The following is a 24,134-nucleotide window of genomic DNA, read 5'->3' on the forward strand; positions in this document are numbered from 1 at the left end:
AAAAGAGGTAATGTATTGTCACAATTGTTGTTAAGAGAATAATTGTGTATGTTTCAATTTGTGGAGTTGAAAACATGTTACAACATTATGTTGACCTCGTGGTCTGATCAAGAAATGATGTCTGGAATTGGGATACCATCAAAACATGTCAACAATCTTAAAAATGGAAATTACAGAACTCATTTGAAAGAGACAGTAAAAGATCTGCAGCTGTGCGCCTGAACTTGGAAATGATGTCTGTCTTTCCTGACATCCACAAACATTCAGGATGAGGAAGATGATGATAATGAAAAGGATGATAAAGTTAAAAACAACCATCTAACAACTCAGGATATTGCTGAGCAAGAGGTTTCAGTTATGTCTTTGACTGATAATTATATAGAAAAAGTTGAAAAGCAACTTAGTGAGGTATGTGAGGACATCTTTACATCCTTGGAAAAACGATTTAAACCTACTTAACTTGTAAAGGCTTCTGTAGAGGCTTTTCATAGAACAGAGTGGGCTGAAAACATCAGTAAAGACATGCTAGAAACAAGTGACAGAGTACATCTAGAGGAGCTGGTTGAAAATCTTATAGAAGACAAACTTCAGGAGAAGTTTGAAGTTCAGGATAGCCTTCTGCAGACATACATTCAATTCCTGACATTTAATCAAAATTCTTATCAGCATTCCTTGAAAGTTATAATAAACTGTTCCAAAAGAATTTTAGGCAGAGTTCGTCAGCAGAGTCTAGATTCTTTGACCTGTTTCATATACTGAAGCCTACTGTCAAAGTGTGGGATCCCCCATGAATATACTAGTTTATAAAGGAAGAAACTCACATCAAGCTTTTCTCAAGAGAGATTATCATAGCTTTTAATGCTCCTCCTCTTCATATCTTAAAGAAAAAAATCATCCCTGAAAACAGGGATGAGTTTATGAAGGAGATGACCTTTGTAAGAAAGTTGGACAACGCCAGACTTTCCAGACAATACTCCAAACTGAAGTTTGCAGATCTGTCTGCAACTCTTGGACAGCTACGGAAGAACCAAGAAAATCAGTCATGTCCCTGTAGACTTTTTTACTGTTAAATTAAGTAAGAATAAGTAAATTCTTTTAGATGATACTTTAATAAATCTAAGAAGAGTTTAATCTATGTATTTTGAGTTGTCGAGTTTGGGGAAGGAATTCAAAAAAAATTTAGAGGGGGGGGGGAAAAGAATCAAAAATATGGAATTATATACACCCCTGTGGAACTGTAAACGTAATTTAAAGTAAAAAACATGTCTGAGTACCAAGGGTACCCTTTAGAACTATGTCTGGTCTAAAATTCTTTTTCTCTCGGAAAATTTAAAATAGTCAGAATTCAACACGCTAAAAAATAATGGTTTTATCTCCCTCGTGGTTACTCAGATAGAAGTTTAAAGGGTACCATGGTAAATCGGACATGTCACTCTTTTTAAAAAGCGGTTCTACATTCCCTAAAGAAGCGGGTCTACAGTCCCTAAAAAAGCGGTTCTACAGTCCTTAAAAAAAGCGGGTCTACATTCCCTAACAAATTATTATTCGAATTAAGTTTGAGAGCTGCATGTTCCTGTTATTCCATCCTTGACTTGCTAGGGGAACTTTATCGAACTTCCCGTAGGTTTGACCCATATAGTGGTTCAACTCACTTCTCTGGAATACAACATCACACTTTATGACCAGAAGAAATAGAGTTTTTTATTGTACAGTGGGACTCAATCAATCAATCAGACTATTACGGAAACTGTATGACCACATTACAATCCCACCATGACTGTACTAAGCTGGGATTGCAATAAGGATTTGCAATTCGTAGAGGATGCCTTTTCAAAATTCGGTTTTCATCAATCAATCAATCAAATTTCGGCCACACTAATTAAAATGGTGGAATAGAAAAATTAAAATTGTAAAAAAGGAAGACGACTGTAAGACTCAAGTTTTAACATTGAATAGTCAATTGAACATAAAACGTAACAATTGTGCTCTGAGCTGTGTACAGTGTACAATGTACATGGACACATCATCCTAAATTAAGTTTATATGTAAATATTTTAAAGCTACCGGAAAAAAAATATTTTGCTTTAACACAACAAAAACACCATGGATTACTTAAATGTCGTCTTTTTTCCGCGTTAAATGAGTTCTACTGTATGTAATATCTTGGATGGGTGCATAGTATTTAAGTATAATGTCCCTTGCAGGATATGGCGAGTGGTTTATTCTTTAGTTTCTGTTTGTCCTGATCACGTGATATATTCTTAATATTCTTGTGTCGTTTCATCGCTCTTTTCTCAACTAGATAACACATCAACCTCTTTAAAATTCCAGAAATAATGATATTAGAACAAATAAACTTTCAGAGATGCAAGTGTTTAAAGATAACATTAATAAAAAAATTGTGAAATGTAAAAAAAACTTTTTTATGCGGTTGCGGATTTTCCTGTGACGGGAATAGTGATAACCGGTTTTCCAATTGTTGAGGTGTACGCTTTACCAGGCTTTGTACTGTACTCTCCCCGTTTTGTTGTACTAAATGCAGTACATGAGCCCTGTATTTGTCCTAGGGTGAACAACACAGGTTTGTACCAATCATGTACACTTGTCTGATTGAGTAGACGGCATCCATGTACAAGAAGTGGGCGGGACATTGTGTACAATTTCTGAAACAGGCAGTACAAGGTTCAGGTACATGAGATATCAAACAAATATGCGACAAAGACTTTCAAATTCTTGTAATTTCAAAAATTTACAAAAGAATAGAAATTATATTAAGATTATCAAGGAAAGATCTCACTCCATCAAACATGAAGTTTAACAAACCCATCACTAGGGTCTAGAATCCTCATGAAATGGTTCAAGGGTTCTAAACTCTAGGGTCTACAAAGGGTTCTAAACTCTAGGGTCTACAGTCCTCATGAAATGGTTCAAGGGTTCTAAACTCTAGGGTCTACAATCCTCATGAAATGGTTCAAGGGTTCTAAACTCTAGGGTCTACAATCCTCATGAAATGGTTCAAGGGTTCTAAACTCTAGGGTCTACAATCCTCATGAAATGGTTCAAGGGTTCTAAACTCCCTCCAGGTCGGGGGGAGGTGATTGTGCAGATGCATGCCGCACTGTTTACATTTATCACTGAATAATCAATCAATCAATCAAACAAACAATTAAGAACTACTGATCATTAAATCATCAATTAATCAATAAAAAGTATGTCAATTCATAAATCCTTCATCCATTCAACTATAAATAACCAACCAACCACTTTTCTAACAATAGATCAACCAATTAATCAATTAATGTAATCCAACAAAAATCAACACGTCAATCAATCAACAACTAACTAAAATAATAAAACGCAAAGCAAATAGTGTTTGATTGGTTCCTGAATAAGCTGTTAAAACTGTGAAGATAGGTCATAAACGATCTAAAATAAAGATAAATGCATTTGCTGACTAATTAGAAAAAAAAAAATCGACCAACAAAATTCCATAAAAAACTATTATACGGAGCATTTTGCCCATAAAGTTCCAGCATAAAAATCAAGAAAATTAGTAAATGAAGAAATATATTATAAGGCTGGATCTGGATCAAAGTAGAACGGATGCTAAGCCATCCAGCTACTTCTGAATACTATCTTACTTGTATATCTACAAACATAAGGAAGATAAAAATGTTATTCTTAGTTAAGTAAATATTTGAATCTTTGGGGGAAAAAAACTGAAAAGGTTAATTTCTAAACAAAGACGGAAAATATTTCTAAAAATTACAATTTTTCTACTTTTATACAAAATTATGAGTATCGCTATAAAATAATATAAAGAACTACCTAATTGCAAGATCTGGGTAGACTGGGGATTGGAAGTGAAGCATCGCGGCATTAGCATTCTCAGTAATTCGTTGGAAAACCTTAAAGGAACTCTGACGTAATTTCAACTGACTAGTCCTTTAAGTTGTCATTCAACTGTCATATATAGCACTAGCTTGGGAACCCAGCGTTGCCCAGGGTAGTCATATTAAATCCCACCGTTTACCCGCGCTTAGTCTTAATTTCCAATTTCAGCTATTTTTCACTTTAAAAGTGGACCCACTCAACTTAGCATCTCGACAATCCTTCACCTGAAATCTACTCTCCCCCCAGATATCAACTTGTCCGTCAGACTTCAGCAGTTCTTCCTCCCAACCCTGAATAATCAATATCTAATATTAAAATCCATATATCCTTATAGGAACTGTCTATTGTCTAAGTAACTTCAAGTGACCTTCAATTTGGCATGTCAGATTCATAACATAGTACCATAAAATCCGTTATCTGAGTAGCAAATTTTCATTTTTGCAGAATCCGAAATAGAAAATTATCGATTTTAAGTTAAAAAGCAAGAATGTTTTCATTCATATAGTATCAAATATTTCAAGGGTGTACGCTGTGAATCAAATTCTACCTCTTGTTAGGTCCTAGAATTTACCTTAACAACCACCCACTCTATCATCAGCCCCTTGAATATAAGAACAGCTTTCAATACACGGTCCAACTTTACTTCAACAATAGCATTCAGCTGGGTGTTACCGGGTCGACTGAACACAAAGCAATTCTTTGAAAATAATAATCATGATGATGTAAGAGAAGGAGAAAATAATATGATAACTGAACAACTAGGAAAATAATAATTATAATGATTTCAATCAGGAAAATTTTAAAGATAATAATAATAATCATGATGATGTAAGAGAAGGAGATAATGATATAACTAAACAACTAGGAAAATAATAATTATAATGATTTCAATAAGAAAAAGTTTAAAGATAATAATAATAATCATGATGATGTAAGAGAAGGAGATAATAATATGATAACTGAACAACTAGGAAAATAATAATTATAATGATTTCAATAAGGAAAATTTTTAAGATAATAATAAAATAATCATGATGATGTAAGAGAAGGAGAAAATAATATGATAACTGAACAACTAGGTAAATAATAATTATAATGATGTCAATAAGGAAAATTTTTAAGATAATAATAAAATAATCATGATGATGTAAGAGAAGAAGAAAATAATATGATAACTGAACAACTAGGAAAATAATAATCATAATGATTTCAATAAGGAAAATTTCAAAGATAATAATAATAATCATGATGATGTAAGAGAAGGAGATAATGATATAACTGAACAACTAGGAAAATAATAATCATAATGATTTCAATAAGGAAAATTTTAAAGATAATAATCATGATGATGTAAGAGAAGGAGATAATGATAGAACTTAACAACTAGGAAAATAATAATCATAATGATTTCAATAAGGAAAATTTCAAAAATAATAATAATAATCACGATGATGTAAGCGAAGGAGATAATGATATAACCTAACCACTAGGAAAATAATAATCATAATAATTTCAATAAGGAAAATTTTAAAGATAATAATAATAATAATCACGATGATGTAAGCGAAGGAGATAATGATATAACCTAACCACTAGGAAAATAATAATCATAATAATTTCAATAAGGAAAATTTTAAAGATAATAATATAATAATCATGATGATGTAAGAGAAGGAGATAATGATATAACTTAACAACTAGGAAAATAATAATGATAATTATTTCAATAAGGAAAATTTTAAAGATAATGATATAATAATCATGATGATGTAAGAGAAGGAGATAATGATATAACTTAACAACTAGGAAAATAATAATGATAATGATTTCAATAAGGAAAATTTCAAAGATAATAATAATAATCATGATGATGTAAGAGAAGGAGATAATTATATGGTAACTTAACAACTAGGAAAATAATAATGATAATGATTTCAATAAGAACAATTTTAAAGATAATAATAGTAATCATGATGAAGTAAGAGAAGGAGATAATTATATGGTAACTTAACAACTAGGAAAATAATAATGATAAGGAAAATAAATTGAAAGAAATGACAATGACATTAAAAACAGCAAAATAATAATTCAAACAGTAATACTAATAACTAATAACAATGTGTAAGAAGATGAGAAAGGAACCCGATAATGAATATTATTAAAATAATAATCACAATGTGGAAGAAGATGAGAAAGGAACCCGATAATGAATATTATTAAAATAATAATCACAATGTGGAAGAAGATGAGAAAGGAACCTGATAATGAATATTATTAAAATAATAATCACAATGTGTAAGAAGATGAGAAAGGAACCTGATAATGAATATTATTAAAATTATAATCACAATGTGTAAGAAGATGAGAAAGGAACCTGATAATGAGTTTCATATCCTGGAACATTTTATTGACTCCATCAATCAGTCTGTTTAGATGCATGGGCTGAGCAATATGACTGTTAGTTTGAGGTTTTCGCCTAAACAATAAAAAAATTCGAGATTCGTTGGATCCGCAACATTTCGGTAAACCTGGATTAAGATCCGCCGAAAAGGGTCAAAGTATCAACCAACCCCTGCTAAAAGTATCAACCAACACCTGCTAAAAGTGTCAAAGTATCAACCAACACCTGCTAAAAGTGTCAAAGTATCTACCAACACCTGCTAAAAGTGTCAAAGTATCAACAAACACCTGCTAAAAGAAAAATAAACATGCTGCTCAAAAAACAAATCTCAACTGTAAATTTATGAGAGTTTATTAAAAACTTTCTAATTCATGATTTTTGTTTGTTAAAAACTCGGTAAATCCGGTTCAAATAGGTTCTAAGCACTGGGTAAATCTCAAGAAACTCTGGGGCATGATAAAAATACATTTTATTGAAGTGTTTGAATTATAAAATAAACATGGGATTCTTTCCTTCATTGATTAATTATCAGAATTTTGCCTTATGACTAAGTCAACACTTTGTTTAAAGTAATATTATTCTTTAAAGTTAATTTTTTTCAAGTATCATATAAACCTCAAAAAAAAGTTTTAACTAGAAAAATCATACAGTCCTAATAATTTATAATTATTCGTCAACTTTGTACTCTATTTTGAAATATAATTGATGAAACGATAAACACATAATAGCCCTAGTCCTACCATTTCCAAATTGTGGTCTGCCTTTTTAAACAATTAATATTGCCAGAGATAAAAACGTAGAGTCGCTTAATTAATTCCGGAGTTTTCTTTTTATGACTATAATTTAAAATGTCTACCTGGATTTAGCAACAGATGAGTACGATCTTTTGAGTGTGTTTCCACTTAGATATGCTGCAGCAGCCCCAGCATATTCATGAGTCTACGCAGAATAATATTGATTGGTCTACGCAGACAAATATTCATGAATCTACTCAGACAAATATTGATGGGTCTACGCAGACAAATATTCAAGAGACAACACAGACAAATATTGATGGGTCTACGCAGACAAATATTCATGAGACTACGCAGACAAATATTCATGGGTCTACACAGACAAATATTCATGAGTCTACGCAGACAAATATTCATGAGTCTACGCAGACAAATATTCATGAGTCTACACAGACAACTATTGATGGGTCTACGCAGACAAATATTCATGAGTCTACACAGACAACTATTGATTAGTCTACGCAGACAAATATTCATGAGTCTACACAGACAAATATTCATAAAACTACACAATTAAAAACTCATAAGTGTACGCTGACAAATATTCATTAGTCTACACAGACAAATATTGATGGGTCTATGCAGAGAAATATTTATGAGTATACGCAGACAAATATTCATGAGACTTCGCATTAAATGCTTATTAAAATGGTTCTAACCTTATCTAACCATCTATTAAAAGGTTCTAACCTTATCTAACCATCTATTGAACAGGTTCTAAACTTATCTAACCATCTATTGAACAGGTTCTAACCTTATCTAACCATCTATTGAAAAGGTTCTAACCTTATCTAACCATCTATTGAACAGGTTCTAACCTTATCTAACCATCTATTAAAAGGTTCTAACCTTATCTAACTATCTATTAAAAGGTTCTAAACTTATCTAACCATCTATTAAAAGGTTCAAACCTTATCTAACCATCTATTAAAAGGTTCTAACCTTATCTAACCATCTATTAAAAGGTTCTAAACTTATCTAACCATCTATTAAAAGGTTCTAACCTTGTCAAACCATCTATTAAAAGGTTCTAACCTTATCTAACCATCTGTTGAACAGCTTCTAACCTTATCTAACCATCTATTGAAAAGGTTCTAACCTTATCTAACCATATATTGAACAGGTTCTAACCTTATGTATCCATCTACTAAAAGGTTCTAACCTTATCTAACCATCTATTGAAAAGGTTCTAACCTTATCTAACCATCTATTAAAAGGTTCTAACCTTGTCAAACCATCTATTGAAAAGGTTCTAACCTTATCTAACCATCTATTAAAAGGTTCTAACCTTATCTAACCATCTATTAAAAGGTTCTAACCTTGTCAAACCATCTATTGAAAAGGTTCTAAACTTATCTAACCATCTATTGAACAGGTTCTAACCTTATCTAACCATCTATTAAAAGGTTCTAACCTTATCTAACCATCTATTAAAAGGTTCTAACCTTGTCAAACCATCTATTGAAAAGGTTCTAACCTTATCTAACCATCTATTAAAAGGTTCTAACCTTATCTAACCATCTATTAAAAGGTTCTAACCTTGTCAAACCATCTATTGAAAAGGTTCTAAACTTATCTAACCATCTATTGAACAGGTTCTAACCTTATCTAACCATCTATTGAAAAGGTTCTAACCTTATCTAACCATCTATTGAAAAGGTTCTAACCTTATCTAACCATCTATGGCTTCTTGTGATATCTGTGTAGAGGGCAAAGGATTCTACTGAGGAGTCGGCGTCAAGGTTACCAACCATTAGTGTATTCTAGACAATCAATCACTCAATTAATCAATCAATCATCAAATAATCAATCAAACAGTCAAACAATTAATAGATTCTGGTGAATAGTGTGTTCTAAACAATTTATCAATCAATCAATCAGTCACTCAATCAATCAATTTAATCAAAGGATTTTATTGAGGAGTCTGCGTGAAGGTAATCAACCATTAATGTTTTCAAAACAATCAATAAATCAGTCAGTCAGTCAGTCAGTCAGTCAGTCAGTCAGTCAGTCAGTCAGTCAGTCAGTCAGTCAGTCAGTCAGTCAGTCAGTCAGTCAGTCAATCAATCAATTGTAGGTCTGTTGAACTGAATATTTGGTCATTATGAACAGTACTTTCATCGAAGGGTAGTTGAGCTCGTTAAAGGTCTGTTGAATTTTTTCTACCGTAGGTCCCTTGAACACTTTGTTTAAGTTTGCGTAGGTCAGTTAAACTTTATGAAGGTTTACCATAGATCCACTGTACAGTATGTTTACCAAAAAGTCCTTGGCAATGTATATTTACCTCAAGTTTACTTTTAAGTATGAGTTTACCGTAGGTCCGTTGAACTGTGATGCTGCAGTCTCAATATCCTTTATGTTAGCGGAGACAGTTTCCATTTTCTTCTGTAGCCCGGTTAACCATTCTCTCTCCTCCCCCTCCACCCCACCTCCAACTCTATCAAACACCTAGAAAATATATAAATATAACTTGACTTCCAATCCCAAAGTAAACTAAAAACATTCCCGTGGTTCTTCCGAGTTACCCAAGCAAAATGTGTTGCAACTCCGTCGAGGGGTTCCTCAATTATGATCGGAGATGGAAAAAGAGAATACATATTTATATATAAATATATATATATATATATATATATAGTTAACCATTCTCTCTCCTCCCCATCCACCCCTCCTTCACAACACAAATTTTTAAAATTTTGATCATTCATATACCTTGCCTAGGGTCACGTGATCTCCCACAAAAAATGTGGGCCCGATCGGTTCAGCCGTTTTGACGTTTATTGGATACAAACAAACAAACAGACAGACAAGCTAAATTTATATATAGACTAGGCTTTAAGGGCGCTTCGCGAACATCTTCTTTTTCAACTTTTAATTGTGGCTTTGTGTGTCAGCATCTACTCTTTAAAAACAAAAACCAAAAAAAGTTAGCGCATTTTTTAATATTTTTTTTGCGCAATTTCAAAATATTACAAACTAAAAATCCTTTTAACACAAAATTTTTGATCCTTTATAAACCTTCCCTGGGGCCACGTGAGATCCCACACAAAATTTGGGCCTGATCCGTTCAGCCGCGCCGTTTTGGCGTTTATTGGATACAAACAAACAGATAAACAGACACCCAGACAAGCTAAATTTATATGTAGATATAGATTTTATAGTTAACCATTCTCTCCTTCCCCTCCAACTCTATCAAACAATCAGCGTTTTATTTTAAGTTATTTTTACAGGGTTACCCAGTACAGTACCCACAAAGAACGAGAGCTAGTATTGATATCATTTTGATGCGGATCGGATTGAGGATCCCCACTGGACAAAATGGATCCGGATCCGGGTCATGAACATTTCTTTAAGATCTGCTGATTTTCTGAAGAAAAGAAAATTTTTTTAATTTGTTTTCTTCTTTTTTTTCGGTTATTTGTATACGTAAACTTGATTAACCATAAAGAGATAAGAAAATTGTTAATAATTTCTTTTTTTTCAACAGTTCAGATTTGGGTTTTGAGAGCAAAATATCAGTGGATTTGCATATTTTGCGGATCCAGATCCAGGAAGCCAAAATGTTGCTGATGGACCCTAAGCACTGCCAGAGACTCATTTCATGAATTTTATTTTTATTTTTTTTTGTGGTGGTTTTGGCCATTTCAAAAATGTTGGTCTATTTATAGTGTACTACAAAAGTCTAATTTTGTGTTACTTAACACGCTCTTAAACTTATATTTTTTGACCTAAGTCAAACTTTGATAGATTTTGAAATCCCATCAAATTTTCAATAAGTTTGCAAAAAGAACATTTGCTTAAATTAAGTCTCCGCATCAACATATAATCTTTTAATAGTTTATTTAATGACTTGTCAAAAAAAAACTTTTTTACTCCTAAATCCCAAATCCAAACTTTCGAAAAAAGTTAGAATATAAAAATTTCTTCATTTCTGAATGGTTCATTAAGTTTTAGGATAAAAATAAGCGAAAAAAATGTTAAAATTATTTTTTGTTAAAAAAATTCAGTAAATCTTAAAGAAATGACCTGGATCCGAATCTATTTTTTCCAGTGCGGATCCAGGATCCGGATCCGCATCAAAACTAATCCTAAGCACCGTTTTCATAGACGAGGAGGGTGACTTTAAATTACGCTTACAGTCCCTCTAATGTACAAGATTACCTCATTAGCAGATTCTCTGAGCTGATCGATAAGTCTAATTGTAGTATCGCTCATTTTTATCTGAAAAAACAATAAAAAACCTAAACATAGGGACTTTAGGTTCATAATACTTATTCTCATACGTCCTTTCAATTTCAATTTTTTTTTTAAAACTAGGAAAAATAATAGATAAATTCAAATTTAAGACATTTATTTCAGGAATGTAAATATATAACAATACACTACAAAACATAATTACTTAACAAATTGTATTCCAATATGGGGTTAACAGTCGCCTAATTTTGCTTTCAACATCAAAAATTCATTTCTTTACTGTGATTTATAATTATTTTTTAAAGTAGATTATTCAAAGAAAAAACATATTTAAGAAAACTTTACAATTTTTAAACCTTAGTTATTTTCATTAAATGAAGTTTTTTTTAAAAAAATTGCCCTTTCACTAAAGTTTAGGCCTTATTTTTAGTAAATTAATACTTTTCGTCATAATATTTTCAGAACATAGGTTTTGGTTTAGTTAGTTACATACATATAACATACAATACTGAATACATCTCATGTTAAGACAAGTCTAGATTTATTTACAAATTATAAATTATAATCCTGAATTCTATTCTAAATAACCCGGACTAATATAAATTGATCAATTGATAACTTCAAGGTCGTCTTTGACCTTAGAAATATCTTGCGGCATTAATTAAAGGTAACCGGCATATTTTTTACAATAATCCTAGTCCTGCCATTTCCAAAATATCAGAGATATGATTTTCTTCAGAACGATTTTAAATAAATTGAAATTTAAACAAAATCTTTTTATTTTTTAGAGCAAAAACATGGCAGGATTAGGGCTATTTTGTGATTCATGTTTCATTAAAAATATTGCTAAAATCAGGTTACCTATATTTTAATGTCGATACTATTTATGAATTCATTAATAAACTTATATTATTCTGGGTTATTTAGAATAGGACTGTATATATCCCATCAAATTGCTGAAGAATCTAGAAAAATTATTGTTAGTTTAAAATCATTTAAAAAAGAAACGACATTCGGATAAAATCTTGCTTTTTTGTCGAAAAAATATGTTTCTTGTACATTACGTACCTTGTGTAATATGTACATATACACTGTACACACTAACAAAAACCATGTGTACTGTACATCTATTGCGCGAACCATTTTGATTAATTTTCTAGATTCTTCTTAACTGTCTCTTTAATCTTGTTTCTAATAAGTTATAAAAGATTATTAGTTCTAAATTATGATTGAGTTTAAAGGGAGTGTAAACATAATTTTAAATGACTTCATGCGAAGATGGCAATGACCGATTAACATCGGTACCCTTGATAATTCAATCTCGTCAATGATGTAAAATATAACGTCGTTTTTCTAGCTCGAAAAGTCTTTTAATTCTTATAAATTCTCCAGTATTTCTTGTAGCAAGAAATGCGCAAGTTCGTTTTGCAGAGAACATAAACGAAATTAACAGTTTAAAAGAACAAACACATTAATGTCTAATTCAAACAAAGAGAACCGTTATTAACAGAGAATTTCCACCTTTACAGAGAGGGTCACTTGAAATTATGATTGCAGTCACTTTAAATTTATTGTAGAAGGTCTACGAGCTTAGATCTGTATTTTTGGTTTCACAAAAAGTGTAATTTTATTTGTTACAATATCAATACGTTTTACTGAACCGTTAAAAACAATTATAAATATTTTGATTTTATTAGTACCTTAGCTATCGACCAAGGCGAGGGGGGGGGGGTAGATAATTTACCCAGAGGGATTTCCCCCGCACTTGAAAACTGGAAGATTATTTAGACAAGAAAAAGAAATAATAAAGCAAGATTTAATAAATAAATAGAAGTTCTTAGAAATAATAAATAGTGAGATTCTTTTATAGGATGATAAATATAAAGCTTATTAAGAGTTTATGTCATTAATCCAGGGTGTCCATTGTCCAATGAAAACAAGGGTGTTTTACAGGGTCAGAAAAATCACATTGGTTTTAACATTGAATTGTATTCTCTGCTCTACCATATTCAGAAAAACAAATATAAATCTAAAATCCAATGTGATACGTTTAATGTTAAACTATTCAATAAGACTCCTCGCAAGTCACTGGTTTGTTATTAACAATTTTTAATTAAAAATTTTCAAATATTAAAGTATTTTTTGTCGGAAATACATTTTCCTTTTTTTAACGCCCTCTTATTTATAAATATTTTTAAATATAGACAACAGTAGGTTAATGAATGAGGTTTATGGGGTATAAAAATCTATAAATATCATTAAAAGAGATTCCGCAATATCAGAAAAGTTAAATGATGGTTACATTAATATCAACTAGGATAAGCAGTAAAAAAAGGAACTTTAAAAAAATTTCGACAGAATTTGTCGCCAAATAAATTTTATCAGGAATGATAAGAATTAAAAAAACTAAATTAGAAGTATTTTTTCCTCTTCTCCAAAAATTATGGGATAAATTTTGAACAAGACACATGGCAATCTTGTCAAAATAAACTTGAGAACGATATATTTTTAAGCCCCCTCCCCCTTTCTCGGATATGAATTTGTAGATTTCGAGAGTAAAACAAAATTTTAAATACAATTTGAAAAAAGTCCAAAAAGATTTTTAGAAACGGGGAGAAGTGATTTGTATTGAAAATATATACCCCCTGTTCGTTCTCAAACTAACCCCGACATTTTGGAAATTTGGAATCCTAGTTCATTAGCTCCTCCTGGTGGCTTAGTGTAGTCTAGGTGTTTAACACCTGGGTCAGTTCGTTCTGCAATTCTCCCAGATGATGAACATAATCGCCGAATTGACGATTTATCGCTTCCAGAACCTTCCGCTGCTGATCCTAAATAATTATTCAAATTATCCAGATCTTGGAAATTGTAAATTATCTTTAATTTTTCAACGGTTCAGATTTGGTGTTGGAGTGTTAACAGACTTTTTTAACGGTTTTTGTTGATGTTTTCCCCCGTGGATCCGGATCCGGATCAAGAAAGCTAAAATATTGCAAATCTAACAGATCCAAATCCTAAGCACTGGTTAAATATAAATAACAATCCATTTAAGGCCCAATTCTTTCATAGTTCTCCCCCCCCCCCCTCCTCCTCAAATATATACAGCTCCCGTGATTATACTATTCCAGGTCAGGCTAGGTTAAGATAGATAGATAGTCTTGGAAAGTATCTATATTTCAGAGAGCTTCAACCATCTTCTGTATAGTTCTTAGTCAACAAATAAAATTACTGTTCTCTATATTTCTGCTGAGGTTTTGCTACAAAAACCAAATTTTTGAATTTAGTTTTTTATCATATTGTCCCCCCGACAAAAAGCTAATATTATCTAGTCTCCCCAATCACCTGAGCATCAAGTGATGTATCTAACTGGGATTGAGTTTTATCCAAGGTTAGTTTCAAACTCTCGTTCTCCACCTAAAACAAAACCATGAAATTAAATGAAAAATGGTGTCAATTTGTCTTCTTCTACATATTTGACCTCCAAAATAATTTGAAAAAAAAAAATATAATTTTCTTTGTAAATTAGCAAATTGGTTTATATCCTCCACCTTCATTAACTTCCTGATCCTACCTGGAAAGCTTTAATCCTCTAGATCTAGTTTAGACCCTTCCTTAGCTTCTTGATCCTAACTGGTGAGATAAAATTTCCTCTAGATCTGGTTTAGACCATCCCTTAGCTTCCTGATCCTACCTGGAGAGATTTATTCTCCTTTAGATCTGGCTTAGACCCTTCCTTAGCTTCCTGATCCTACCTGCAGCGATTTAATCCCCTCAAGATCTGGCTTAGACCATTCCTTAGCTTCCTGATCCTACCTGGAGAGATTTAATCTCCTTTAGATCTGGTTTAGACCCTTCCTTAGCTTCATGATCCTACCTGGAGAGATTTAATCTCCTCTAGATCTCGTTTAGACCCTTCCATAGCTTCATGATCGTACTTGGAGAAATTTAATATCCTCTAAATCTGGCTTAGACTCTTCCTTAGCTTCATGATCCTACCTGGAGAGATTTAATCCCCTCTAGATCTGGCTTAGACCCTTCCTTAGCTTCCTGATCCCCCCTGGAGAGATTCAATATCCTCTAGATCTGGTTTAGACCCTTCCTTAGCTTCATGATCCTACCTGGAGAGATTTAATCCCCTCTAGATCTCGTTTAGACCCTTCCATAGCTTCATGACCGTACTTGGAGAAATTTAATCTCCTCTAGATCTGGCTTAGACCCTTCCTTAGCTTCCTGATCCACCCTGGAGAGATTCAATATCCTCTAGATCTGGTTTAGACTTTTCCTTAGCTTCATGATCCTACCTGGAGAGATTTAATCCCCTCTAGATCTGGTTTAGACCCTTCCTTAGCTTCCTGATCCTACCTGGAGAGATTTAATCCCCTCTAGATCTGGCTTAGACCATTCCTTAGCTTCCTGATCCTACTTGGAGAGATTTAATCTCCTCTAGATCTGGTTTAGACCCTTCCTTAGCTTCATGATCCTACCTGGAGAGATTTAATCTCCTCTAGATCTGGCTTAGACCCTTCCTTAGCTTCATGATCCTACCTGGAGAGACTTAATCTCCTCTAGATCTAGTTTAGATCCTCCTCCACCCTCCGTCTTTAGTTTTCTAATTTCTTCGTTCTTCTCTCCTAGTTCGCGTTCAACATCCTTGATAGCAAGTTATTATTATCAAATCTATATATACATATCATAAGGAATCATAAGGAAATGAAATCTGTCTGTCTGTTTCCAATAAACGCCCAAACGGCTGAACCGATCGGGCCCACATTTTGTATGGGGCCTCACATGACTCTAGGGAAGGTTTATGGATGATCAAAGTTTCAAAAATTAGCATCCAACAAAATTCAATTTTCAATAAATTTTGAAAAGCCAAGAATTTTTTTGGTATATAATTCGTAAACTTTTCTTTGTTTATGTTTTACAAGGTTTACTAAGAGAAAATGTTTACAATTGAAATAGAAAATTTAAAAATTTAAAATAAATAAACATGATATACACTATATTAAAAGCTGGACCACTCGAGTTTTCAAGACAACGGCGCAACACAAAACGTTGAAGTACATGACTTTTAACTAATCTTGAGCAAGACAAATTAATAGAAAGACTTTGATTACAAACTGGAAATAGATTTATTGATAAATTGTTTTATTTGTATGCGTGAGCTTGTGCCCACACCCCTTATCCAAAATAAATTATTAAAGATAAAAAAGCTGGACCATATTTTGTGACCCTTAGTTCCAAAATTAACCTTTAAAAAGTCCCCTGAATTCCCCTAAATGAACAATTTAACTCCATTACTAACTCAGAAATTAACTGCTTTTACTTTATTTGAAAACTAATCACAAATGGGCCCTGAACTGAACAGTTACCACTGCACCCTGAACTCCAATACCAACCTCACTTTAACTCAACATCTAACCAAGAAATGAACAAATGGGCCCTGAACACCCTTGACTCCATAAATTTAAAATACCCTTGAGCACCATTGATTGAAAAACTAGATTCAAAATGGACCCTGAGCACCCTGTATTGAATAAAAATAAATTCAAAATGGGCCCTGAGCACCCTTAGTAGCAAAACTAACCTCGAAATGTGCCCTGAGCTCTCTAAGCTCCCCAACTGCATCGTAATCACAGTTTCCTCTCCCGGCCTCAGCTTCAAGCAGATTCATTTTTAGCCTGGCATTCTCCTCCTAGAGAAATCAATCAATCAAGCAACCGACAAATCAATTAATCAATCAAATAACCAAACAAACAAACAAACAAGCGATCAACCATCATTGCGTAGTATTGAGGGCTGAGACATCAGCAAAAATAGCCACAACAGTTATTAATGCACCCATTGGTTACGACGCTTGTCTAGTGTGGCCAACTGTCGAAGTACAGATTAATGACATACGTCACCGCCCAACTAATTTGAACTTATTTGAAATGAAATCTGAAAAAGAGGCCCCGTTATGAACCCCCCAGACCGCCGGCACTAACAGCCACCTAGGATAGTCCATCTCGGTACAATCCTAGTTTGAAACTGTCAAAAATGTATTAATTCATTTTATTTGATTGAATACAAAAAGGATTATTACTCCTTAAACAATCGTTGAATCAATTAATCAACCGTCCTTTCAACCAATCAATCAATACTTCTTTCCATTTAACAATCCTTTTATCAACTGATCGCTGTATCAATCAATAAATTGTCGCATTAATCAATCGCGGCATCAATCAATCAATCGCTTAATCAATGAACGAGTACATCATCGTTTCAATTAGTCGTTTATTAATCAATCGTGTTTTCTGTCAGTGAAATGTCTAATCAATTGATCTATCAATCTACCATACATTTGTGGACTAATTCATTTCAATTTCAAGAATAATGTTATATTTATATTTAAAACCTTGTATGAATGAAGTTGGCGTTTCCATTCCTCCACATTCGAGGTTGACTCCTGCAGCGCGCTGGTCAACCTGGCGTTGTTGTTCTTCAGAGTCAATAGTTCTACCTCCCACTTCTACAATGTAATAAGATTCATCAAACTTCAACAAAGAAGAAAATTAACTAAAACAGAAAGGTTTAAATAAGAAAAACTTCGAGAAAGAAAGTTTAGATTGGTTTCCCACCAAGTTCAATTGGGTTTTCTTACAAATCTTCACTAATTTAATTAGAGAAGATGCAACTTAAGAGGAAGTGTTAAAAAACGCGATATTGTTAACCAAAATTCGTTGAAAAGAAGATTTAAGGGTTTTCTGAGAAAAAATAGAAGAAATCCTGATGACAAATTGGTACATACTTTATAGTAAAGAAAATGGAAAATGTGACTCATATTTTTATTTTTTTTTAATCTTTATAGAAACCCCTTAACACAAAAACAATCTATTTTTCTTAACACGTTCTATTTCGACCTTAAGAACCTCAAAAACGCGCTAGATTTAGGGAAAATGATTGTTGAGGGTTGAGAAAGGAAATTGTTGTTCAATTAAACCTTTGTGAGTACCTTTGCATTAGCAGAGCTCTGAGCTAGCGCGAGCTTAAGCCGGTCATTCTCATATTTGAGCTGAGCATCACCGTTTAAAGCCGGGGCAGGGACCTTGTCAGGCAGACCAGCTTTCTTTGGACTGTCAGAACCTAAAGCAATCAATCAATCAATCAATCGTCTGTCCAATAAATTAATAAATAACAATTGACAATCGATGCATCATGTAATCTTTTTAAAAGAGATTTTTTTGTCCCCAGGACATGATCGGGTTGTTACGATCAAATCTATAGCTGGGATTTAAGAAGGTTCGAGTTGACCTACCTATAGTTAGCTGGGATTTAAGAAGGTTTGAGTTGACTTACCTATGGTTAGCTGGGATTTAAGAAGGTTCGAGTTGACCTACCTATAGTTAGCTGGGATTTAAGAAGGTTTGAGTTGACCAACCTATAGTTAGCTGGGATTTAAGAAGGTTTGAGTTGACCTACCTATGGTTAGCTGGGATTTAAGAAGGTTCGAGTTGACCTACCTATAGTTAGCTGGGATTTAAGAAGGTTCGAGTTGACCTACCTATAGTTAGCTGGGATTTAAGAAGGTTTGAGTTGACCGCATCATTTTGATTTGGAGGAATGTGTTCCAAGTTGTCGTTGTATTCTTTGCCTTAAATATGATCATTATAAATATATATTTCTATTATGAGTGGGAATAAAATATTATTATTTACAATTATTTGTTCTTATGTATGTTTGATTCCTAATAGAAATAGAAATAGAAATAGAAATAAAAATAGAAATAGAAATAGAAATAGAAATGACTTAAATAAAATTTAGAATTGTTTCATTGGTGCTTGTGGGGCTTTTCTGTTATATTTTACAATTAAACGCTGTGGGCACTCACCTGATCTTGCGGTTACAGGGCTAGCATTGGCACTCGTTGTCGGGGTGGTTCCACTACCATTGGCTTTTCCTGAACAGACATCAAGGATTTAAATAATGATACAAGTCACAAAGATGAAAATGTGAAACTAAAAACAGAATATGATATATTAGAAAAGTGTCAATAACTTAAGAACAACAAAAGACTAAAAGAAGATGAAGAACAAGAAAAAAAGGGAAAAAAAGCAGAGAAAGACGAGAAAAAAAAGAAAAAGGAGAAGAAAAAAAGAAAAAGAACAAGAAGAACAAGAACAAGAATAACAAGAAGAAAAAGAAGAAGAATAATAACAATAATAACAAGAAGAACAAGAAGAACAAGATGAACAAGAAGAACAAGAAGAACAAGAAGAACAAGGAGAACAAGAACAAGAAGAACATGGAAAACAAGAAGAACAAGAAGACCAACGAGAACAAGGAGAACAAGAAGAAAAAGAAGAAAAAGAACAAGAAGAACAAGTAGAACAAGAAGAACAAGAAGAACAACGAGAACAACAAGAAGAACAAGAACCTCAAGAACAGCAAGAAGAACAAGAAAAACAACAATAAGAACAATAACAAAAAAATAAATAAAACAAAGACATGAACATTGAACATGAGCATAAAAATTGTTTACCTGCCCGGGTGGCATCTTTAACCTCTGCAAACTTTTCAATAAATTTGTTTAGCTCTGCCTCAGAGGAGAACCCTAGTCCGTATACTGTATTCGCTCTGCAATACAAATTAAAATAAAATATTTGATTTATTCTCACTCCCCCCCCCCCCTTGATCTTCCGATTATGTCGGTCAACCATTCATGTCAAACAAGCAAGTACAATAATATCAAAATGTGTAATTACATGGGACATTGGTTCCAAAACTGACACTTGGCCCATTACAAACACTGAGAAATGGGCACAAATTGAAAGACAGGGGTTTAAGGAAACAGGCCCATATTGAGAGAAAAAGTCGGTAATAAAAACTAATAAAACGAACATCTTATTAAGCATCACAAGGACAACAATTCCGATTTTTAAACTTTTTTTCTGAAATAAAAATTATAAAAGGAGTTCTTTTTATATTAAAACCCTTAACCGTTTTCAAGACAGTGTTAGGTTTCACGTTTTAGAACCTATCTTGAATTTGAATCATTGTCACGTTTTCGAGACAAAACACACTTTTCCGTTTTTGAGTATAATCCGCAATTCAAAACAAAACTCATTTTTATAACTTACAAAATAAATCACTGAATAAAAATTATCTTATCAAGCCTAAATTAACTCCTGGATTATATTTAAAATCTAAGTTTTCAAATTTTATTTGTTAAATAAGAGAATAAAGTTGATTTAGTTTACTACATTTTAAACTATTAATTTCCAGCATTTCTAGTTAAATCTACATTGCAAGAACAAAATAAAGATTTTGATTTCTCAATGCCGTTATGTTTTTTTTAATAACAAAAGAGCAAAATGTTTTTAATTTCTATTTTGTTTATATTTTACCTTATCAAAAAAATCTTTTTTTGTTAGTTAACTGCGTAGTGCGTAGATGCTTGAAAATTGACATTGATATGAATCAAGGAACTAATGCAAGGAAAGTTAATAGCGGTCGCGTATACTCTGGTTACATATTAAAACCAGTTCTCTCTGGGCGGACTTTGTTAACAAGAAAAGATGCATCGGTGTTCGTTTATTATCCGAGGAGGTTAAAAGCATTTAATTTTGATATTTTTGAAAATCCACATAATAGCTTCCGATGACCAAAATAGTTCATAGATTATTTTTGTGAAAATGGATTCCATGTCAGGCTGTGACATCCGTCCTGAGTTTACTTTTCCGCCCAAAGACAGGACACTGCAGAACAAAAAATGCGTACACCTCTGAAACTTTCCTTGCATTAGTACCTTGATATAAATTAGAGTAATTGCCTCAAAACCAGGATATGTTTAAAAAACCACGACGTAAGCTGAAATGCACTAATTGTTTTAAAATAGGGATATGTTCGAATATGAAAATAAGAATCATCAAAAACTAATTTTAACACCTTATTATTAGTTTAAATAAACAGTTTTAGCCATTTCTGTATGGCGTAAGTCTTGTTTCACTCGGCTTGTATTTAAAGATATATATACTTGAAAAAGATAATTTTGCAGATTTGACCCATTTCTAACAAGTGTTAGAAATGGATCAAGTGTTAGTTTTGGAACAATTTTCCCCTGAATTAGCATATCATATCAATGTTTTTTGGTTTTTCTATTTTCACTATTGGGGGTTCTGTTTGTTTGAGTAGTATTGTATTTGTGGGGGGGGGGGGATAAATATCCGTTTATTTTATGATTTTATTTTAATGGGGGGCGTTCTATAAAATATTCTACCATTAAAACTCTTAAAAACCCACCTGACATCTGACCACTGGCCAAATTTCTGACTTGTCTTGGTGAACGTCATGTTTGGTGTAATTGTGGAGTTAATTACCGCTTTTGTTCCTTCCACAGATATAATCCTAAATATAGAAATATAAAACAACTAAACTTTCAAGGCGCTTCGCACCCATCTTCAATTTTAACATTTTTACTCTATCTGCGGCATTTTCACTTCTTAAATTATCTAACAATAAAAATAATTTCATGGATTGATGGATATTTGTCGTGGATGTTGAAAATCGGATTTTTTACAAGGCATTTTTTTAAATACTAACCACCCATAAATAATAATATTCTTTGGGCCATGTCAGGTCCCACAAAAATTACGGGCCAGATCGGTTTGGCTGTTTTGACATTTATTGGATGCAACAAATCAACAAATAAGCAAAGTATATGCATAGATGAGGTTTTGTGAGAATACCTCCATTTAATATTCCACGACATGTTGATGTACATTTAAGAATTAACAAAAAAAATTTATAACATGAAAAACTAAGAATTAAATCCCTATCCAACATATTACCCGGCCCGAAATAAGATTTACAACATTTAAGAAAATGATAATTACCTGTACAGTGCTCTTGAAGAATCATAGAAGAATGAAACCGCAACTGCTGCATTAGAAGCCGGGATCCAAGATCTGAAGATAGTAAGGGTGTACTGTATATTTTCATTTAAAATCACCCTCCCCCCTCCCTTTTGGAAATTATTTTTTTCCCAAAATATTATGTATGTTACCGCAGAGCAGAAACTTTTTTATGGTTTTATTTGCTTAATTGGGGAAAATTAATTATTCTGTTGGAAAATACAGTAATTACTAATCTGCAAAGTATTTTGAAAATTTTACTTGTAAAATATGTTTTCTTTTCAAACTTGATCTTCTCTATATATAAAGTAGTAATCATAGTTTGTTTATTTGTATGTCCGATCATAACTCGTAAACCTTGAGACCAATTTGCTTGGGAATCTAGGTCGACCTATGGGAATGTTCTTGACTTGGTTTAAAAATTCTAAATTGAGTGAGTCTACTTTGATAGGCAAAGCTGGTTAGATTCCCTTAATCATATTTATCATTCCTTTGACATGCTTTAATTTATTTCTTCTTAATTTTAATCTTATTTATTTCTTCTTTAATTTAATATTATTTATTTCTCCATTAATTTAATCTTATTTATTTCTCCTTTAATTTAATCTTATTTATTTCTTCTTTAATTTAATCTTATTTATTTCTCCATTAATTTAATCTTATTTATTTCTTCTTTAATTTAATCTTATTTATTTCTCCTTTAATTTAATCTTATTTATTTCTCCTTTAATTAAATCTTATTTATTTCTTCTTTAATTTAATATTATTTATTTCTCCATTAATTTAATCTTATTTATTTCTCCTTTAATTTAATCTTATTTATTTCTCCTTTAATTTAATCTTATTTATTTCTTCTTTAATTTAATCTTATTTATTTCTCCATTAAATTAATCTTATTTAACTCTCCTTGAATTTATTCTTCTTTATTTATCCTTCAATTCAATTCCTTTATCTCTCATTAAATTTCCTCATAATTATCTATGTAATTTAATCTTATTTATTTCTCCTAAATAATTAAATTCCTTTGAATTACCTTTTAGTTTTTGGATCAATATGAAAGACATGTGCTTTACACGTGAATATTGGTTGCTCACCCATCCTCTCACCTTGGATTGTCATTTGGTCAAAAAAATCTAAAAATTAAAAAATAAAAATTTAGCAACTTTTAAGTGGAAAAAACTGGTTCTAATTTGTTTAACTGATTTGATTTCCTCTATCATTTGCCAAGAGTATTGTCAAATATTTTTGGANAACCCATTCATTTCACTTAACATAATTCTAGGGTTGGGTTAGGTTAAGACAATTTCTGATCTGGGCCCAGCGCTAAGGCTAAGACAGGCTAGTGGGCTGGGTGCCGTGGCGTGTACTCCTTAAATTTATTTTACTTGTGTATTGACATAAACAATAAAATTTAAGGGTCCGTCCTAGAATACGATTTTTGGATTATTTGGGGGTCTATAAATCGTTTATTAGGGAATTATAAAAATTCATTGTAGAATAATAAATGGGTAGTGAATTTAAATTGCTTTTACAGTTTTAGAGCAAAAAGAGTAAATATCGTAATTACCTATTTAGTAGAGTTGGCATTTAAACTTTATTCATCATATTCTTAGATTTACATTTTATATCAGATCAAAGTTCTGAAACATAATTTTAACATTCAAAATGTGCATATTCTTCTATATTCAGGCGCGAAGTTTTAATCTATTCAGAGCTGGTTTGAACATATATCTATTAGCTTTCAAGTTTATTTGTTTAGTTTTTAACACTCGTATATTTACGTTATAAATATTTGTAATGTTTTGCTCAATAAAAGTTGGAAAGAGAGAGTTTAAGGATTTGTGGGAAATCTAATCTGTAAAGACCTGTAGGGTCTGTCCTAGTATACGATTTTTGGACCCCCCCCCCCTCCTATCAATTTTGTACATGACCATTTATTTTTCAGCAAATTCATTATTATTT

General features: G+C 32.2%; 3 protein-coding genes across 7 annotated transcripts; all 3 read right to left on the reverse strand.

Annotated features, from left to right (window-relative positions):
* Window positions 1-1,515: 1,515 nt before the first annotated feature.
* Window positions 1,516-2,881, reverse strand: LOC111701859 (uncharacterized). The gene is made up of 3 exons (XM_023473323.1): window positions 2,444-2,881; window positions 2,198-2,298; window positions 1,516-1,656 (listed from the first exon to the last, which is right to left on the reverse strand). Exons 1-3 carry the CDS (start codon window positions 2,649-2,651, stop codon window positions 1,531-1,533), a joined length of 435 nt encoding a protein of 144 aa, XP_023329091.1. The 5' UTR covers window positions 2,652-2,881; the 3' UTR covers window positions 1,516-1,530.
* Window positions 2,882-2,889: 8 nt separating this feature from the next.
* On the reverse strand, window positions 2,890-11,326 carry LOC111701858 (mediator of RNA polymerase II transcription subunit 27). 3 transcript variants are annotated; one of them, XM_023473322.1, is made up of 11 exons: window positions 11,248-11,326; window positions 9,403-9,537; window positions 8,757-8,852; window positions 7,152-7,234; window positions 6,269-6,370; window positions 4,466-4,574; window positions 4,119-4,184; window positions 3,829-3,908; window positions 3,385-3,426; window positions 3,074-3,134; window positions 2,890-3,029 (listed from the first exon to the last, which is right to left on the reverse strand). In XM_023473322.1, the coding sequence occupies exons 1-11, from the start codon at window positions 11,299-11,301 to the stop codon at window positions 2,988-2,990; spliced, it is 870 nt and encodes a 289-aa protein (XP_023329090.1). In that variant the 5' UTR covers window positions 11,302-11,326; the 3' UTR covers window positions 2,890-2,987. The 3 variants fall into 3 exon arrangements, with proteins under 3 accessions (XP_023329090.1, XP_023329089.1, XP_023329088.1); XM_023473321.1 differs by having other exon boundaries at window positions 2,890-3,002; window positions 3,047-3,134; XM_023473320.1 differs by having other exon boundaries at window positions 2,890-3,134.
* Window positions 11,327-11,420: 94 nt separating this feature from the next.
* On the reverse strand, window positions 11,421-23,836 carry LOC111701857 (homer protein homolog 2). 3 transcript variants are annotated; one of them, XR_002765282.1, is made up of 14 exons: window positions 23,740-23,836; window positions 23,206-23,305; window positions 22,155-22,226; window positions 21,562-21,666; window positions 19,802-19,896; window positions 19,151-19,219; window positions 18,824-18,913; window positions 18,275-18,405; window positions 17,678-17,791; window positions 16,868-16,975; window positions 15,826-15,930; window positions 14,623-14,694; window positions 13,946-14,111; window positions 11,421-12,471 (listed from the first exon to the last, which is right to left on the reverse strand). XR_002765282.1 is itself a non-coding variant. In XM_023473319.1 (13 exons), the coding sequence occupies exons 2-13, from the start codon at window positions 23,289-23,291 to the stop codon at window positions 14,007-14,009; spliced, it is 1,152 nt and encodes a 383-aa protein (XP_023329087.1). In that variant the 5' UTR covers window positions 23,292-23,305; window positions 23,740-23,836; the 3' UTR covers window positions 12,866-14,006. The 3 variants fall into 3 exon arrangements, 1 of the variants encoding a protein (XP_023329087.1); XR_002765281.1 differs by lacking the exon at window positions 11,421-12,471 and adding an exon at window positions 12,866-13,712; XM_023473319.1 differs by lacking the exon at window positions 11,421-12,471 and having other exon boundaries at window positions 12,866-14,111.
* Window positions 23,837-24,134: the final 298 nt, after the last annotated feature.

Source organism: Eurytemora carolleeae, unplaced genomic scaffold, assembly GCF_000591075.1.
Source record: "Eurytemora carolleeae unplaced genomic scaffold, Eaff_2.0 scaffold218, whole genome shotgun sequence".
In the NCBI taxonomy this organism is placed as follows: domain Eukaryota; kingdom Metazoa; phylum Arthropoda; class Copepoda; order Calanoida; family Temoridae; genus Eurytemora; species Eurytemora carolleeae.

Coding starts and splice junctions, on each gene's coding strand:
- LOC111701859 (XM_023473323.1), bottom strand. CDS start 2,651: ATGTCCCGCCCACTTCTTGTACATGGATGCCGTCTACTCAATCAGACA. Junction 2,299..2,443: donor TATCACTATTCCCGTCACAG/GAAAATCCGCAA, acceptor TGTGTTATCTAG/TTGAGAAAAGAGCGATGAAA. Junction 1,657..2,197: donor CACTCGCCATATCCTGCAAG/GGACATTATACT, acceptor GTTGTATTCCAG/AGAAGTGAGTTGAACCACTA.
- LOC111701858 (XM_023473322.1), bottom strand. CDS start 11,301: ATGAGCGATACTACAATTAGACTTATCGATCAGCTCAGAGAATCTGCT. Junction 3,135..3,384: donor AGTTTTAACAGCTTATTCAG/GAACCAATCAAA, acceptor TTGATTATTCAG/TGATAAATGTAAACAGTGCG. Junction 3,030..3,073: donor TCCCCCCGACCTGGAGGGAG/TTTAGAACCCTT, acceptor TAGACCCTAGAG/TTTAGAACCCTTGAACCATT.
- LOC111701857 (XM_023473319.1), bottom strand. CDS start 23,291: ATGACAATCCAAGGTGAGAGGATGGGTGAGCAACCAATATTCACGTGT. Junction 21,667..22,154: donor TCTTCAAGAGCACTGTACAG/GTAATTATCATT, acceptor TTCTATATTTAG/GATTATATCTGTGGAAGGAA. Junction 15,931..16,867: donor AGCTCAGGGCACATTTCGAG/GTTAGTTTTGCT, acceptor CTTGCTATCAAG/GATGTTGAACGCGAACTAGG.